Consider the following 19,088-nt stretch of genomic DNA (forward strand, 5'->3'; position numbering starts at 1 on the left):
CAAGGACATGGGCTCGCATTCGCTGGTCCGTCACTATGTAGTCCAGCAGATGTTCTTGCTTGGACCCGGCATGCATCCATGATGTTGTGTGGATGCGCCGATGCCGGAACAGCGTGTTGGTAATTACAAGCCCATGGGCTGCACAAAAATCTAGCAGCCTCCTACCGTTGTTATTGAGCTGATCTGGCCCATGCCCTCCAATCACTCCAGACCAGGTGCCAGTATCATGACCAACTCGGGCATTGAAGTCACCCAACATGATGACTCTATCCCGAGTGGCCACTTTAGCCAGCACCTGTGACAGGAGGTCATAGAAGGCATCTGACTCATCGGCTTTGCCTGCATCCCTCCACGGATGTTCATCTTCGGTGGGGGCATAAGTAACCACGACCACCATTCCTCGCCTCCGGTTGATGGGAAGGCGAGCCCAAAGTAGCCTGGGGCTTACAGCTTCCCACACCTCACCGCCACGCTCCCACGCCCCCTTCATTCTTTTGTTCAAAAGAAGACCCACACCCTGTTGTTTGGCAGTCTGCTGCCCCGAGTAGAGGACTGTCCACCCCTCATGGTGGCAGGAGCCAGAGCCGGTCCACCGGACCTCCTGAATGCCGCATAGATCCAGGCGGTACCGGTCCAGCTCCCGACAGAGGAGTGGCAGCCTCTCCTCTGCAGTGAGCGTTCGAACATTCCACGTGGCCACCCGTAGTGGCTTTTCGTTGTTTCTGGAGTAGCCCCGAGGGTAGGTATTCAATCTCCTGGCTCCGCCAATTGGGGTTTGGCCAGGAGACGTCATAGACGCCTGGCCCCCCGGGGCCTCCGGCACAAGCTTAGTTTTCACTTTAATTCGTGGTTTTGTGGTAATTAATTGAAGGTGGAGGGGTTACCAGCCCCTCGCACCCGTCCAGAGCCCCCGTTTAGCCCCTGTGGTGGACACATATGCCATGAGGGGAGGAGCCAATCAAAATTGGAACTCCCCCCACAGCACTGTCCACGACAGAGTTGCCCGTCCGGCACCGCGAGGAGGTAGGGGGTTGTTTTGCCACACACACACACACGTGCGCACACACACACACACGTGCGCACACACACACGTGCGCACACACACACACACGTGCGCACACACACACACACGTGGCTGGCTCCGTGCGATGGTGAACACGCGTGCCCACTGCAAGTCCGGGCCCTCTCTCTCAGCCACTCCGCGGTCGGCGTCCATCAGCGGGAACAAGCGGCGACTCGCTGGAGACAGCCAGACAGCCACAAGCCACCCCAGGTCGAGCTTCCCGTCTCACAGCTGCGGCACCGCTCACTCTCACGCTGCTCAACGTCAACATCGAGCGCCACCAAAGTTGTCAGGTGCGGGACAGCGGCCCCCGAGACGCCCCAAACGTCCCCATTGATGATGAGGTTAAACACCTTCCCCCCCCCCTTTCTCTCATAGAACTTCTTTCGCACCGTACGTAGCCAACCGTGCTAAGCGGCAATTAATGCACGTGCAGTGAGCGACTTCCCGTGACACGTCGAGTAGTGAAGGCTTCTTATTTATTAAGAGCACGCTTGGCGTAACACTTGGGCTACACATAGGCGAGCTGAACACGCAGCCCATCTCCGTCGTCCACCACGCGAGCTGCGTAGCGGCGGCGACGGAGCTGGTCTCGCAGAAGAACAGCCACGTGGTCGAAGACGAGGAGAGCCACGTGGTCGAAGACGACGAGATGACGACGAGCAGCAACGCAGCCAGGACCCGCAGAACAGCTCCACCTCTGGCCACGCCCCTTTTCCAGAACCTTCGGGCTGGTTCCAGGAGCTTCTCGACCGACTCCGCCCTTCACCTTTACCCCAGATACGCCCCCCCTCCCCCCCTTATAATGAGGCGTTACGTGATGCAGCCGTAACCGTAATTACCCCTTGAGGCCGGCAGGTGTCACCCTGTCATTACATCACGGGCGCAGGTCCTGCCGCTCCACTGCTGGACGAGGGCCTCTTTCCACACGATGTGGTTGGTTTATTGGCCACGTTGGGCAGAGCGGGTTGGTGAACGGTGGGGAACATAGACGCTGGAGCACAGTACAGTACAATTAATTTAACTGCACTACCCTCTGCTGATGATACCCCCCCCACAAGACCCGCTGAATGGAAGTTGCCCATCCATGCACGATCGTCTCGTGCTCCACACACGGCCACGTTGAGCTTCCGAGATGTGGTGATTGACAACAGTAAGAATAATACCACTAAAATAACACAAGGGCATCATGGTACGTCTCTCATCACGTCCGTTGCTTGGTCATAGATATGTGAATGTTTACTTAAAATAATGACTCAAATTGCACTGTTTAATTCATCCAATGGAAGCTACGTGATTGTTTCATAGCATGTGTTAATACATTGTATTCTAATAAGTAGAGTATAAAGTACTTTATTCTAAATTAAATAAGTCGGTATTTGTGTTGTAGTATTGCTCTGTTTAGTATATACCGTGTTTCATGATGAACAACGTACGGTAAAATGTTGACATAAGAGACCCATTTATTTTCCGGACAGTCATCGATCCACGCACCCTTTTCCACCCCCACAGCCGACAAAGAAAGCCGCTCCTTTTTCTGCCACGCAACATTTGATCTTCAAAAAAATGCGGAATGTTTGAAGCTTTTTATATACACACACGCACTCAAAGGTTGCGACGGTAAACATCTCAGCTGTGGGTGCTTACTGCCTTCTCGGCAGCCGGAGAACCAAACGGATGGACATCTCCAGCAGCAATTCGCCTCTCTCAGGGCGCAGTTTCCCACGTCCACACGAGGCAAGGTCACTGTTCAGCTGAACACGCCGTCGTCATAGTGGTGGTGGTAGTCGTAGTGGGCTTTCGCGACCATTACTATCCATGATAGAGGGTTTTTTTTTTGGGGGGGGGGGGTAGGAGGTTATATCGCGTAAATAGAAATACGTCGTTCAACCCGCCACCACCTCCCTACGCAGCCAATTAGTAATGTTTGTCACGTAAACAACACGTGCCAATTCGGACACTCGTTCAGCACGCCACCGGTGTGTGTGTGTTGGAGAGTACCTGGCGCGGTGTGTAAACATCGTCATTGGGGAGACAAAGGCGGTCGGGCGTGGTGCTGGCCACCCACCCCCTCGTGTACCGTTCCGGCCTTCATAGGTGCTGCTCGCTAACAGCACTTGCCCCTACAGTCTGTTAAGGCTACACGGAGGTGGTTTGTTGGAGAGTAAACCCACGACAACAAGGCATCTCACGCGAGATATTCACAAGCCCACGTCTCCGTGCCCATTGAATCCACGCCGCTGCCCGCACTCACGAGAGCCGTCGCAGCAAAGTGTGGCACGTGGGGGTTGCACTGCGGATGGACAAACACGTGGAGGCCTGTGGGAGGCGAGGCGACCCCACGCCGAGGTGGCACGAGTCGCGAACCACGAGTCCCAGAACTCGTCGCTGCGAGGAGCAGCAATCGAAACGAATTTGGGCTCTCACAAGCGCAGTCTTCACTCGGATCGCCTTGTCAGCAATTTGAATGCCCCCCTACGTTAAATAATTTAGCTGCCACATTCCCCGTATACCAAAGTTGACAGACAAAAAAAGCCGATTCTCTGTGGATAACACGAGACCAATGGTACAAAATGCTGAGTCAAGCAAGCTTGGTCCTGTATATGGATAAGACTATATTTATTTTTTAAAATCAATTTATGACAGCACTATCATGGTTTACATTCAGAGTATGTTTTCCAAACTTTATATTGACTAAATATAGCAATTTTAGTTTTTGTGAAATATCTAATGGCTCGTTGAGAGTTGTTTGTGGCCCAACCCCCATTGGCAAAGCTTGCGAGGCCAAGTTCACTTCCTTGTGTACATTGCGGGCACACTGCGACCCTGGACTTCAAGAAGCAAACAAATGAGCGAGAACGTAGCCACAACAGAGTTGTTTTCACGCGAGCCTCGCCCGATTGTTGTCTGGAACGCGAAGCTTTTCGTGCAGCAAGTGAGCCCGAGGCAACACAACAGCAGGCACAGAGACACGCAAACAAAGGGACCCGCAGCGGTTTGTAATTAGTGCGAGCTCGCTGCATGCTCGACATATCGTTTACGAGCGCGGACATTCACGCACAAGCACAAAAAAATGAAACGCGAAATAAAGTACACCGAGCGGAACGCCGCAGAGACGAATGCTTGGAATAACACAGAGAGACAACAAAAAGATGAACACATGGGTCACGTATTTATGTTGAACTTGGAACACGTGGGTCACGTGCTTACGTTGAACTTCTTTCACACCGTACGTGGCCAACCGTGCACATCGGAGTTGCGGGAGAAGGACAACAAAACTACACGCACACAAATCAGTTATTTAACAAATTCGATTTCAATCTCGATGATGATTTAAAAGTGCATCGCTCCCAGTTGCTTCCTGATATCGGAGGGAAGAGCGTTCCAGACGGGCGCAGACGCGCGTCTGAAAGCGCGCGACGCAGTGACCACAGCCTTTTTTCGATGGCTGAGCCAGAAGCCGCTGCAGCTGCTGCTGCTGCTGCGAGGATGATCACGGGAGTGTCCCGTGATGGTTAAAGACGCAATCCAACCCGTCAATAAAAGTTAGTGGGCTTGGACAGGACAAATTAAAATAACCGAGTGGCAGCCAAAGGATGGAACGTGGCCGAGAGAGCTCGTCAGCCGGGGGAGATGGAGCGATGCAATCGTCACGGGGGTGCAGGAGGAGCTGGGTTGGATTGTCACGTCGCACAACAACGAGAGATGGCCTGCAGCTTGGGGAAGCGTTCAGCCAGCGGCGGATAGAGCAAGGCTGGTGACGAATGGGGAGGTTCTGGGGAGAGCTGCAAGCCAAGGCGCTGCTGACCTTCAGTGCTCAGCATCCAAACATTCTATTTGTAGTGGCGGTGGTGGGGCCCCTCTTTGAGGTGTACCGAAAATCACGCGCACACATCTTTATGCATTCGTTGTGACATCGTTTATTTTTGTTTGAAGCGTCTTGACGAAGAAAATAGGTTTGACATTTCTTTTCAATGTAGGGTCCGACGGCCGTACGAACACGACTCGAGGCGAAGATGTTTGAAGCGAGGGCCCTGCGCAGCTGAGACACGTGGCGGTGGGGGCCATTCGGAGCGTCACCTTTCCGAACCGGTCAGCGTCGCAAAAAGCATGCGGCTCAAGCATTGACTTGGTAAAGGAGGAGGAACAATGACGAAGGCCGTGCCAAGTGCAGGGCTTTTCCCAAATGGACAGGCAAATGTCGCATGACTATGCGCATAGTCATGCGAAGGCCAGTTAGGCCTTAGATCTGTACGCCTTGCAACAAAAAAAGCCTGTAATTACTGCAAAGACATGTTCTTGGTTCTTTCGGTAAAGTCACGTCGAAGGGAAACAAAATAATATATAAAACAATAAAATTCTCACGACGTTTCGACTGTAACACATGATGATGACTGTGTTACAGTCGAAACGTCGTGAGAATTTTATTGTTTTATATTTTTATTATGTTATTGTTTCCCTTCGACGTGACTTTACCGAAAGAACCAAGAATATGAATTACTGCAGTCACGAAAACTTTAAATCAAAATTTACTGCAAAGATATTAGATGTGCATTATGTAGCTGGTTATACTCTGCTACTTGAAATGAATCATTAGCAAGGATTTACTGCTCTTTGTCAATCCACTGCTGAAAGCCTCCCCCACACCGCGTCAGTCAAGGGGGTTGTTTGACCATACTTCACCGTGCTGGTCAGTGGGTTGAAGCAGGCGATTCTACACTGCTTCAGATATCGCTCTTGAATCGCATTTATGCGTTAAAAAAAACCATGACATCAAAAGTGCTTAATTGGTACACTTGAAATGCACTCCTTCTATAAAGGAAAGATTGTGAGTGTGTGCGTTATAACCCAGTGAATGTGCGTGAGACCAGATTTGCATCACTTTATTGGGCACAAGCATTGCTTTGCGTCTTCCTTGCCAGAGTGACCAACGGGGAAACCGCAAACTCGGTTTGGTAAATGGACAGGAGGCGATGTGACCGATGCATTGATCCCAGGAGGTCACTGAGTGACGGACTGGGATATTTTGCAAATCTTTATTTAAAGTGCGTTCACACCTTCACTCACCACGAAAGCAATGCCACTTCACATCCTTTATTGTGCACGCAGCAGGGGTTTGTCATTTCAGGTGCATGATCTTTTATTTTTTAATAAGTACTGTAACCAAATTTTTAACTAAAATTCAGTTTAATAGAGAAAAAAAACAATTGTTGATGCATCCAACTACAAATGACACGTAAAATTACTAACAAAAAAGACCTGGCAAAAACGTTTATCCACAAATGTTGTGGGTACAAAACAATATTTGCAGAACCGATATCACTCAGGGCTCACAGTTGCACAGCGTGAGGCGAACAAAAAAGTTCCCTCTTGAGTTTGTGCAAATGATTTCCATCAGAGCAGAAATCCGCAATGCAAATTGTATCCAGGGATTTAGTACAGCAGACATTCTATATCTGCATTGGTACTCTGAGGGAAAGAAAAAAAAACAGTATCACAGACATCACAGTTTTAGAAGCAATGTTACAAATAGTAGTGACTCGGCTCTCGGCACACTTAACGGTGATAACGCACACACACACACAGCCATCGTCAATGCATGCTGGGGTGGACAGAGCGGAATTACTGCCGCACTTTAATCTACAGACAACACTTTTCCTAACACATGCACCTTCTTCCTCGTGTTAGTACAAAATTCATTAATCGGCAAGAAGTTGTTGTGGTACGAAATGAGGATCAAACTAAAGTGTTAAAATCATCCTCCTTAACACCAGATATCGATAATCAGAGGGCTTCACGATGCCATCAAACCCAAGCTAATTATTTAAAAAAAAACACCACACAAACAAAAACGACTCCACATTGTGACCTTGCACGATATAGATAACCATTTTTAACATGATGCAAAGCAAGCCCATCGGTTCCCTCTGCAAGCTTGCAACATCGACAGCTTCAGGGCCCTGAACAGGCATATATAATGCATAAAAAAAATCTTCATTAACAGCAAGACATTGCAAAAATATCCACAGCGGTCTGCAGAGTCTTATATAAAAATCGAAAAAAGGTGTGGATTCGATGGCAACCCCCCTCCTCGAGTTATGTTCGTGAAAAAGTCTTCGAACTGCTTTCTGCCTCAACGAGCAACGTTCAAAACGCTGGGTGCTCGGAATAAAGCGACCTGATTTACCTTTCTTAAACATGAATACCCCCCCCCACCCACCCCTTGCCAAGCACGTGGGAAATAATATTATGCTCGGAAAGGTTAAATACAAAAAAACAAACACTCATTCATCGAGAGAGTTTATGGCAGCATGATTTTAGTTTTCTCAAAAACACTACCCATACGCTGTGCAATTTCTTGCCCCCAGTTCTTTACAAAAACAAGAGTGGATGCTGCACGGGCGCGGCATCGCCATTTTACCGGGCGCGCAAAAGTTAAAGCTGACGGCGACCCGCGACCCGCGCCGCTGTTAACCGTGCGCCGTGCCCTAAGCGGCTTCTCAACCCTCGCCGCCCATCTTCATCTCTCCGCCTCCACGGAGGTGTTGATTTTCGCCTGGTGGCGGCGGCGGCGGCGGCGGCGGTGGTAAGGGTGCTGCGTGGCTCCGGTCGGCGGCATCTGCGGCTGCGCGGGGCAGCAGTCGTTGCCGGAGCGCCGTGCGCCGGGCGCGAGCGAAGCCGTGGTCGCCCAAGGCACGGCGGGGGCGGCGCCGCACGCGGCCGCCGCGGCTGCCGTGCCACCCGCAGCCGGCCCGGGCGGCCCGGGGCTGCCCGTCTGAAGGCCCTCGGAGGCCTTGAGGCGCGAGAACATGGCCAGCGCGTCGGGGAAGTTGGGCGGCGTCGCCGGCGTGTTGGTGGGCGTGCACATCTGCGTGCGACCGAGACAGACGGGAATGCGGCGATCTCGGATCACTTTCTAAATGTAACAAGTTGGATCGACGACAACAATCATCATCATCAAGATCCATGGTCAGATAGCCCCGTCGGTGTCCACTGCACATTGCGTCATTATATTCTTGGTTCTTTCGGTAAAGTCACGTAGAAGGGAAACAATAAAATAATAAAAATATAAAACAATAAAATTCTCACGACGTTTCGACTGCAACACAAGCAATCATCATCTCAGGTGTGACTTTACCGAAAGAACCAAGAATATGAATCCCTGCAGTCACGAAAGCTTTAAATCAAAATTTCGTCATTAGTTTCCACTTTCCTCTGTCCTGTGCCAGTATGCTCACATAGTGGCCACATCTGTCTGGCACAAATCTCTTCTGTTGTTGGTGTCAGGCCGTGCTCTGTTAGGTCTTTTCTCTCTTTCCTGTTCCTTCCATTTTTCCAAACAACACACTTTGAATTTTCCTGTTGTCTTCCATCCTACATGTGTGTCCTAATAGTGCCAGTCTCCTTCTCATCACTGCCTGAATCAGGTCGTCTTGTTCTATGCGCAACCGTTTTTTTACGTCTGCGTCGGTCACTCTTTGTGTCCAGCGTAGCTGCAGCAGCAGTATCCTTCTGTAGCAACAACATTTCGAGTGCCAATATCTGATTTCCGTCAGTCTTTTTAACATCCAAGCCTTGCACGCATACAAAACAATAATAAAAGGTTAATTATTCAAGCAAAAAAAGCCTCCACAGGTTTTCTTTTTTGTCAAGAAAGCCCTGCATCACGATGATTGGCCAATTGCTCATTGCCGCCGTGATTAAAGCAATAAAATGCACAGCGTACGGGGTTGTGTTTAAAATAATAATAATGTCGTCAAACTCTCTAGATGAATGAGTTATTTGCTGTGTTTAAACCCAGGTGTGAACTCATGTTCACGGCAGTGCTGGCTCCGTGCTCTGATCTCTGAGCCAACTGCTCACCCCAGATATTATAACATTTGCTCCTGCATTCAATGCAAGAGCTTCTGACCGAACTGATACTTGGACTAAATGAATGCAAAAAACAAACAAAAGTACATTAACTCAATTAGTGCAATTGGTACACTTAAACTGATAAGTAATGGCTATGGGGAATTTTAATTTTAAAGAAACATTTCAATAAAGTAGTGTAGTAGTATGCAGTAAACACTAGCCATGTCTTATTTATACAGGTGGGTGTTTGTTCTCAGAGCAAGGCAATGTGTATTTGCTAAAGGATACAAGGGCACTGTCAAATATACATTTTTAAGAAAAAAATGACTATTTCAAAAGGCTGCAAAAATACAGGGCACCTTATATTCTTGCAGGGAGCTCAAACAAATAAAGGGGCGTGATAACAGACAGCTCTGCACCCAAAAGAAACTGGTCTTGTCTTGAGACATTTTCCCAGAATTCGAGGCTGCCATTTGCCAAGGAGTTCTAAAACAAACAGCCTCTGTACACAATGTGCTGTCAATGGCCACATGCGTTCAAATCACAGGGCTCATTTACGTCCGACTCACAACACAAGAATGAAAATGTGCCTTAAGCACCGCTGCAGCTAGGCCAGAACAACCTCTACGTATGAGGTGTTAGGCGGAATAAAGCACCACCTTTATAGCGGAATGGCAAAATTGCACAAACAAACGTGACCGTCCTCTGGATATATTAAGCCTCCAGGATTACTTCTGCACAGCAACTAACAGCTCGCAAATTTTAAAAAATCACACTTTTCATTCCCAAACCGTGCACTAAATATGCAAATATACGATTTCGCTTGTATTTGTTCTGTACGGTAATGTGACTGCATCGCCAGAAGGCCTATTTATGCGTACATAAGTCAATATTTTTAAAATAGGGTGTGTTCAATTTATCATAAAAATATACTTGAGATAAAAGCAACCGGTTAGTCGTGTTGTTAATCTCAAGTGCATTACCTGGTGTGTTCTTTTTGCTCTATAGGCTCACAGGAAATATCCGAATACCACACAGACAAAAACTAAATTCATCCTGACATCATATCTATGATCTTATCAGGAGGCAAGTGGACATTCATATTTGCCCGTAACAACAGCAAATTTGATATACGGCCAAGATTTGTCGTCGAGATTTAAGAATCAATATTTTCCAGGTCGTATTCAGTCTTATTTGTTTTCTTTTCGTTTAGTCATTAATTACTCTGCAAAAGTGCCACTTCATTTGCATAAATGACAAGCAAATCAATTCCCATGCACACGATTCGATGTGGGTGTGTGATACATAGAAAAAATAATCTATTTTGACGGGTGAATAAATGATCGGTGGCCAAGGTACGACAGAGAAATGAATTCTATGCTGCGTCATCGTGTTCATCCAATACTGAAGGCCTCCCCACGTGCTGCCGGTCACGGAGTTTGTTTGACCATACTTGGCATGGCTACTGAAGTAATCCTTGGGCAGAACTGCAACTCGTGCCGTCGGGATCATAGCGCATTGCGGCGATCATTGCTTCCGTCCATACTGCATTACCATACAGCGAACGATTAAACAGAACCACGAGGGTAATCAACTGTAAACTTAACAGCATTATAAAGAGAATAAATACAACTGTGTTTTCGTTAGCTATCTAGTGTAACATTACAACCGTGACCTCCAATAATTGTTGATCAATGTTGTTCCAATGCCTCATTGCTACCCTGAAACTTACAAAGCATTCCAAGTCCACATCTCTCTCTTGCCAAATAATGTAAATAAAGGCGTTGCAACATAAAGTGCCTTCATTCATTTGCCCTTCCTCGCATGTAAACGATGACAAGCTAAAGGTACAGACATCCAAGCAATTGCTTCAAGTCCCTGCTGGTGGAAGAATTTCTTCCAGAGAAGATTTAGACAGCCCAACTCGAGGGTTTTTGGCCTACTCTTCCACGCTGGCCTGACATCTTGGAAGAGATGGGAGCGCACGCACTTTACCCCACCACACGTGACCTTCCTGTGGTCAACCCATTTGCACCTCTGGTGAGACGGGGGGGGGGGGGGGTTGCATTTAAGACTCTTGCCAAGGGCACCGTGGTGTCGAGATGTTGACTACCTCGCCAGGTATGCAGGAGGTCGTGGGTTCAATCCCAACCCTGACGCCTGCTGTATATTAGGAGTTTGAATGTTCTTTCTCCCCGTCGTTGCGTGGATTTTTCTCCGAGTCCTCCAGCTTATCCCTCCACATTTATAAACGTGCGTTTTAGAGTATTTGGATTGCAAGTACAGCGTGCTGCTGACCATGACGACCTGGCAGATTAACTTCTGGCATGACATGATATTAATTCCCATCTGCACAGACTCATGAAGTATGTCACCTGCTGTAACCAGACGAAGCCTCGGAGGAAATGACAATAATATGCCAAGTGAATTATTAGTCAACCGTGGCAGGGAGCGTCACGAGTGAAAACAAGAGCCAGAACTATGCTCGGGACTTGTCTAACAACAAAAACAAAGATGCCCCGTGTAGCCTTAACAGACTGTTGGGGCAAGTGCGGTTAGCGAGGAGCACCTACGAAGGCCGGCACGGCACATGAGGGCGTGGGTGGCGAGCACCACGCCCGGCCGCCTTTGTCTCCCGAGTGACGATGTTTACTACACACCGCACCAGGTTCTCATTTGAGGCCCAGTCGACCACACACACTCGCACACAGCTTGACGGTGTTTCTAAATCAATCACAAAGTCGCTGACATGGCCGTTTCAACAGACTGCATTGGAGTCAACATTCCCTTCCTTGTCAAAATTTACCACGTGAAAATAACTAACACAATTGTCTCGCTAATGAAATAATGATCGTACTAAACGGTTGAGTTTATTTGGACAGTAATCTCACTGTGGGGATTTTTTAAGGCCGAAAATAGACGCGGAACACGCTGTACAAAGAAGCTAAACATTTAGTTTTTTTTTTACAGCTATATAACGCTGAGATCAAACCTATTTACAGACCATGATGCGACCGAGGCACATTCAGCTGTGTTCATTTATGAAATCAGTGCGGTTCTTGCACGAAATGACATCACATTCAATCGTACTAAACGAAGTCGTATGAACAACAAATGGGCTTTTTGTCAAACTGTAATTTGAAGCGATTCGGTTCCCTCCCATCCAAAACATCTCTGCGGTTTCCAGGCCGTCAAAGACAGTAGCAGGATATCACCGAATGCTGCCTGCCACACAACGGGTGGGCTGCAGAACCATGAAAGGAGGCTGTAACCAGCAGCTGAAGTCATTGGAGGCCATCCGACTCTGTTAATCGGTGACTGCACTGTTGGGAAAGCCAACAGAGGTACAGCGTGGCGCACTTCACGTAACGCCGCTGCCCCTACCAAGGGTTTACGCTCTCGAGCAGAACTTTTTTTGTTGGATGCCCTCTGTAAACACAACATGACCGCTGGCTGGCGATAATGAACCGTACAAAATGGGGGGCCGGCTTCCAGGAGGCTGCGCTGCAGTGCAATGACCCGGCCAGATCACGTGACAAAATATACAACTCTTTACGTATTTTACGAGATTCCTCAAATGCTTGCCACTCTTGGTTTGTCAATATTCTCGCGATGCGCAAGACATTTCTCAACCACCACGTGGAATGATTGATGTCAACGGCAGGTAAAACTTGCACGCTTCATGGGGTAATTGACATAAAAAAATTGTAATTACATTTGGCACTATCATTTTTAATACAGTAAATGGAATACGGTGCATCCCTGCAATGACTTGTTGACGTCACTGCTAGCAGAAAGGTCTCCACTAGACGGAGGTCTAGCAAGCCCCAGTACGATGTCGTTTTCTATATTCTTCAGTTTAACACATGGGCTCTCGACACCAATATTATCCATAAGAGGTTTTTTTGGGTTAGATCGTGTAAATATAAATGTGTGGTTAAAACCGCCAATACTCGACACATCCAATTAGTAAGGTTTGTCACGTAAACAAAACATGCCAATTAGTTACGAGTTCAGCACACCGGTGTGTTAGAGAGTAAACCCACCACCACATTCGAGAACCATGATGTTTCGCCGATAATTACAACCAGCCTCATTAGGCAACAGCCAGAGTCATCGCTGGCCAAACGTCATGGAAGGTTGTCGGAAATTCCCACACTTTACTCCACTGCACGCGGTCTTCCGATTGACTAACTGGGATGTACCGATTCATAACTACTGGGTGAACAAAGGCGAGGAAGGAGGGCATTTAAGAAACCTGCAAATCGTTTTCAATTGCCGCGGCCACCGCAAGCATGAACTCGATGACCCATGGATTGCAAGTACAGGTGTGCTCACCTTTACGCCAATTCCAGCAACAAAATCCACACCAACAAGAGGCCACGGAGCTAAGTTTGAAACAAGTTACCGTTTAAAAGTTCTCACTAAATTGAAAAACGACATCTTGAAAGTGAAAACACACTTCCTGTACTTCATCATGGCACTCGACTGACCCAGGGAGCAGAACACGTGTTGAGGGAAATATACGTATACAAAAATAAACACTTGAGCAATGTAATGCTTAAATATTGCAGCTGATTACTTTGCGGAGTGCTGTACCATATAAACAATTGTAATACTTGCTTCAAACTGTCCTTCCATAGACAAAAACTCCATGTTACCAGCACTGTTTACACATAAGGGTGGGTGTATTTACAAAATAATTACTTAACCACCACCACCCCTCCAGCTTAAATGGATCAAGGCGCAGGTGATGATGAACTATGGAAAGAGCCGGTGGTGGTGATGTGCACCATACACATACTGTACTGCCTCTAACATTCAACTGTTGTATACAGAGGAACGTGTACAGTTAGGTTTGATGTCACAGCACTGGCATGCCACACCTTCCTGGCAGTAAAGGCCCAATGTTGTGGGGTGATGCAACCATAATTATACTTGTTATAATGTTGTTATAATGTTGTGCCCCTCTATAGCACACTAGGTAGAAACGTATACAATATAAGCACAACTCTATTCTGTGTCTACATGTTTAAAGTAAAACGTTTCAGTCTATTGCCTTTCCAGATACATTTTATCCTAAACACATTTGTTTAAGCAAGTAAACTCTGTATCGGTTTCGACCTTCTGGGTTTCATCAGCAGAGCCAGGATTGTTAATCAAATGCCGCTTAGTTCTCAAACGTGATTGGCAAGATCACCCCATCTAAACGACGGGGCCCACACCGGGATGTATTGTTGCAAAACACAGCAGCTGCATTCCTCTAAGCACTCCGGCTCCCTCCCACGTTTATACACTGTTAAACAATGCAGTGGGTACAAAAACAAATCATAACAATCACTGTGATGACGCTTTAATATCATCATTATCATCATGAGCCATGGTCAATCCACTGCTGGATGAAAGTCTCCCAAGCCACCACAATCTCGCGCAATCCTGGCGTGTAGCCAATCCACCCTTGCAACTGCACAGAGCTGAGTTCACCGCTTCATCTGATCTCAGGATTCCATTCCTTGGCCGCTGCTCCGTCATTACTCTTGACCATTGGTCCTTTCTAGGGATGGTGATGCATCCTGGGCCGATCTCACTTCCTTTCCTCAACATCTGAACGATGTTATTAACCTGCTGCTGTTCTCCAACCCACGCTGTATTCCTCTTGCGGTCTCTTGATGCAAATACAAACAGCGTGTACTTGTAGTGTTAATTCCACGCTCAGGAATACCGTTACCTTTTAAATGGAAATTGTTGAACACAGCGGGTTAACCAAAAAAAAATCGCCGTGTCAGTGATGTTAGCCTACCACTTGGCTATAAATATTCTGGCTCTCAAAATATAACAGAACAAAAACTCCTGTGAAATAAATGTTGCCAAACCAATGCGCGGGTCTAATAATAATAAAAAAAACAATGTCAGTGTATTATTTTGTAATGTGCACTTCGGTTTGCCTGTGTAGAATAATTACGCAATTAAGCGATCTAATTGAATTGTGTAGGCACTTTCAAAACTGGCCATAACTTAATGTTTACATTTTCCTGCTCCATTACATTGTTTGATTTGCTCTTCAGTCACGTGCAAATCAGCTCACGTGGGAATTCGTGCCACGACGCTTTAAGACGAGCCAGCCTTTGAAAAAAACAAAACAAACAAAAGCAGCTTTTTTAAATGCCCCAAAAAATGCACGGGTGGGGGAGGGTTAGACAATGTTTGTCTTCGCAGGCCCTCCCTGACATGGCACGGTGGATGAAAGGGGGCAATGGATTTGGATGGAAGGGGTAGGAAGATCCCAGAGCCCTTTTGCAGCTCACCATCTGGTGAGCGTGGAAGGCGTTGGGCACATTCGCCTCCTGGAAAAACATGCTCAGCGCCGTCTGCGGATGGGGGCAGAGACACAACACGGCAACAGCCCGCCAGCGATTGGCTCAAATACCATACAGTGACTCTACACATTCCTCAATGACACTGCCCTCAAAGGAAAATAAACACTGTACTGTATATTCATAGGTGACGTTTCAGGCAACGGACCTTCTTCACAGCTCATCATACACATTGTTTTCCTTTTAGGGCATATGTTGACGAATGTGTTGAGTGTTTGTTATTTGTACTTGTACACCACTGCCTGTGCTGTACAGTTATCACACATTTTACATTTTGAGTGACAATACAATACAGTGAAAAGGTCAAAGCAACCACTATTTGATGTCTTAACCCAGCGACAAACGACCTTGCCCAATGGTGCTGTTTGTTAATGGGCAGTTTGACACGTTTGGGCATCTGGGCTTGTGGCTCTGAAACTGTGATGTTATTGTACGTTGGGATAATCAGCAAGCGCGGCCATTCAAAATAAGGTGGCACTTTTAAGTCCCTCGTTCCTGGAAATTGCAACATACACACGTGATGAGGTTGAGTATTGTGTGGAGGAATGTTCCTTTTGATCTCGTTTCCAGTTCACACACAAGGCAGAATTTGGTCAGGATTTGGGCCTTAGGATTGAACGGGCTTGTAGGCGACCCCAGTACAGTCACTGTGAATTATCCACGATGAATAATGTGGATGGTAATTTAGTGAAGTCAATCGCGTACGAGTCTACATTGTTACTCTAGCAGCATTCTGTTTGGTTGATCAGGCATGCACACTGCAGGACAACAACATCACGTGGTAGGCCACGCCTCTTACACCTTTGCCAACTGCGGCAGAGTCTGCCAGTGGCAATGTGCGGTTGAAAAAAAAGTCACCTCTTGTCTTCTGATTTTCACAGCCATTAGGCTGTACCAAGACCACCCAAAACTTATGTCCACACATTTCCTCTGAGGAAGGGGCATTGCCCGAAACGTCACCTATTGGAATTTCTCACCCCCCTCCCATTTTAGCGAAGTGTTACCGAGGGATGTGTTGAGTTTCTGTCCAAAGTTATGGTCAGCGAACTGCTTTTATTTGTCAATGTCTTATAACGCTATAAAAGTCCAACTACACACGGCAGAAAGTTACAAAGACATAACTTCTATGGGACAGGATATGTGATAGATCACGTTAGAATTAAAGTACAGTTGTAAGGATAAAGAGGAATGGAGAGACGCATTCTTAGAATAACATTGAGACGTAACGAAAAACACGTGAGAACATTCTGTACTCGTGTTAACGACAATTCAAGCTGAAGCAAAGTAGCTAGACGGAATCATGGCTGGTGATCAAGAATAATGATCCAGTGGCAGCCAAGAGGATGGAACATGCCCGAAAACACGTCCGTCGAGGGGATGGAGTGATGAAGTCAGCTCTTGTGCCGGTTTAAGGCGACATCGTAGACTCGCCAGTGATGTCCGATGCCTTTGGGAGGCCTTCATCCAGCAGTGAATGGATTACGGCTGATGATCGGAGGTCACAATTATGGGCGAGATAGAATGAATGAAGGAGGATATGCAGACGACGATGGAACTGATGGAGAGACTATACAAGATGTTTAGCTAGTAAGATATGTTGAGCTATGAAGAGAGGGGTGAAATTCAGGTGGGGTTGTTTGGATGTAGGAATTGATTTTAATGAAAAATGGCAGTAAGCGGTGGATTACTATGGATTAATTTCCATAGAGATGGTCGGAGGGAGGTCGCGATTTACGGAATATGTAAGCTGATCCAAAGGGGACGGATGAAGGTTGCTCGGGGTGGACGGATCACGGAGAGGATTAGTCTAAGGCTCTAAGTGAAGGAGAACGGACCTACATTGTGTGACGGCGTCGTTGTTGCACTGGCGTGGAGCGTGGTGGGCAAGCGTGTGTCGTGATGATAGATATAAGCAGTGTGTTGAGAAGGCTGAAAGAGCACACGACAACGGGGTGCCATCGTGTGGGTCAACATGGATGCGGAGGATCACAGGAAGGAGGTGACGGGACGGGCGGGGTGGACCGAAGCTGTACGTGGGGGTGGTGGTGGACACGTGGAGGTCGAGATCTGGATGGGCACCCATCACCCAGTGTGCAGGGCCAGATTAAGGTTCTTGTAGGCCCTGGTCATTTCTGTTTCGTAGTCCTTCATCCTTCCCCTTCTATTGACAATGAGATTGTAAGAAAAGCACCATTTGAAGATGTTATTGCGAATTTTGCAATGAATAAAACATCTCGAAAAGTTCATCTCCGGTGTGAATTTCTCTCTCGCCTTATGAAAAAATAACGATTGACATGGCTCTGCCCCTTCGTATATACACTGTGCCTATCCTTGCTATCTATACATATATTTATTCAAGAAGATATCTTGGTTAACTTTTTTGTTAATCATACAAACGACAACAAACATGGGGCAATCTGTTGTTTTCGTTGGGCCCTTTTAGTTGTCGTAGGCCCTAGGCACAGTGCCGACTGTGACCCAATCGGACAACAACAACGACCGTGGCACGTGGAGGTCGAGACCTGGGGCTGGACACCCGAGGGTGCGAGGTGATGGAGCAGCAGCAGCAGGAGAAGCAGGAGGAGGAGCAGCAGCAGGAGCAGGAGGAGGAGCAGCAGCAGGAGGAGGAGCAGCAGCAGGAAGAGGAGCAGCAGCAGGAAGAGGAGCAGCAGCAGCAGCAGCAGGAGGAGGAGCAGCAGCAGGAGCAGCACCAGGAGGAACAGCAGCAGGGGCAGCAGCAGGAGCAGCAGCAGGAGGAGCAGCAGCAGGAAGAGGAGCAGCAGGAGCAGCAGCAGGAGCAGCAGCAGGAGCAGCAGGAGCAGCAGCAGGAGCAGCAGGAGGAGGAGCAGCAGCAGGAGGAGAAGGAGCAGCAGGAGGAGGAGCAGCAGCAGGAGGAACAGCAGCAGCAGGAGCAGCAGCAGGAGCAGCAGCAGCAGGAGGAACAGCAGCAGGAGGAGGAGCAGGAGAAGCAGCAGTAGCAGGAGAAGCAGCAGCAGGAGCAGCAGCAGGAGGAGCAGCAGCAGCAGGAGCAGCAGCAGGAGCAGCAGGAGCAGCAGCAGCAGGAGGAACAGCAGCAGGAGGAGGAGCAGGAGGAGCAGCAGGAACAGCAGCAGCAGGAGCAGCAGCAGGAGGAGCAGCAGCAGGAGGAGCAGCAGCAGCAGGAGCAGCAGGAGGAGCAGCAGGAGGAGCAGGAGGAGCAGCAGGAGGAGGAGCAGCAGCAGGAGGAGCAGCAGGAGGAGCAGCAGGAGGAGGAGCAGCAGGAGGAGCAGCAGGAGCAGCAGCAGGAGGAGGAGCAGCAGCAGGAGGAGCAGCAGGAGGAGCAGCAGCAGGAGGAGCAGCAGGAGGAGCAGCAGGAGCAGCAGGAGGAGCAGCAGCAGGAAGAGGAGCAGCAGGAGCAGCAGCAGGAGCAGCAGCAGGAGCAGCAGGAGCAGCAGGAGGAGGAGCAGCAGCAGGAGGAGAAGGAGCAGCAGCAGGAGGAGCAGCAGCAGGAGGAACAGCAGCAGCAGGAGCAGCAGCAGGAGCAGCAGCAGCAGGAGGAACAGCAGCAGGAGGAGGAGCAGGAGAAGCAGCAGTAGCAGGAGAAGCAGCAGCAGGAGCAGCAGCAGGAGGAGCAGCAGCAGCAGGAGCAGCAGCAGGAGCAGCAGGAGCAGCAGCAGCAGGAGGAACAGCAGCAGGAGGAGGAGCAGGAGGAGCAGCAGGAACAGCAGCAGCAGGAGCAGCAGCAGGAGGAGCAGCAGCAGGAGGAGCAGCAGCAGCAGGAGCAGCAGGAGGAGCAGCAGGAGGAGCAGGAGGAGCAG

At 48.5% G+C, this 19,088-nt stretch overlaps 1 protein-coding gene across 1 annotated transcript in view; it reads right to left on the minus strand.

Annotated features, from left to right (window-relative positions):
- Window positions 1-4,959: 4,959 nt before the first annotated feature.
- The window catches only part of UBALD1 (UBA like domain containing 1), a 21,922-nt gene continuing 7,793 nt past the window's right edge, over window positions 4,960-19,088 (minus strand). The window contains exons 3-4 of the mRNA XM_076069843.1: window positions 15,223-15,285; window positions 4,960-7,931 (exon numbers count right to left, since the gene is read on the minus strand). Of these exons, the coding sequence (XP_075925958.1) occupies window positions 7,584-7,931; window positions 15,223-15,285 (411 nt within the window). The 3' untranslated portion in view covers window positions 4,960-7,583. The remainder of the gene's footprint in view (window positions 7,932-15,222; window positions 15,286-19,088) is intronic.

The sequence above is a fragment of the Petromyzon marinus genome, chromosome 26 (genome assembly GCF_048934315.1).
Source record: "Petromyzon marinus isolate PM22_M1 ecotype Great Lakes invasive population chromosome 26, UKy_Petmar_22M1.pri1.0, whole genome shotgun sequence".
Taxonomy (NCBI): domain Eukaryota; kingdom Metazoa; phylum Chordata; class Hyperoartia; order Petromyzontiformes; family Petromyzontidae; genus Petromyzon; species Petromyzon marinus.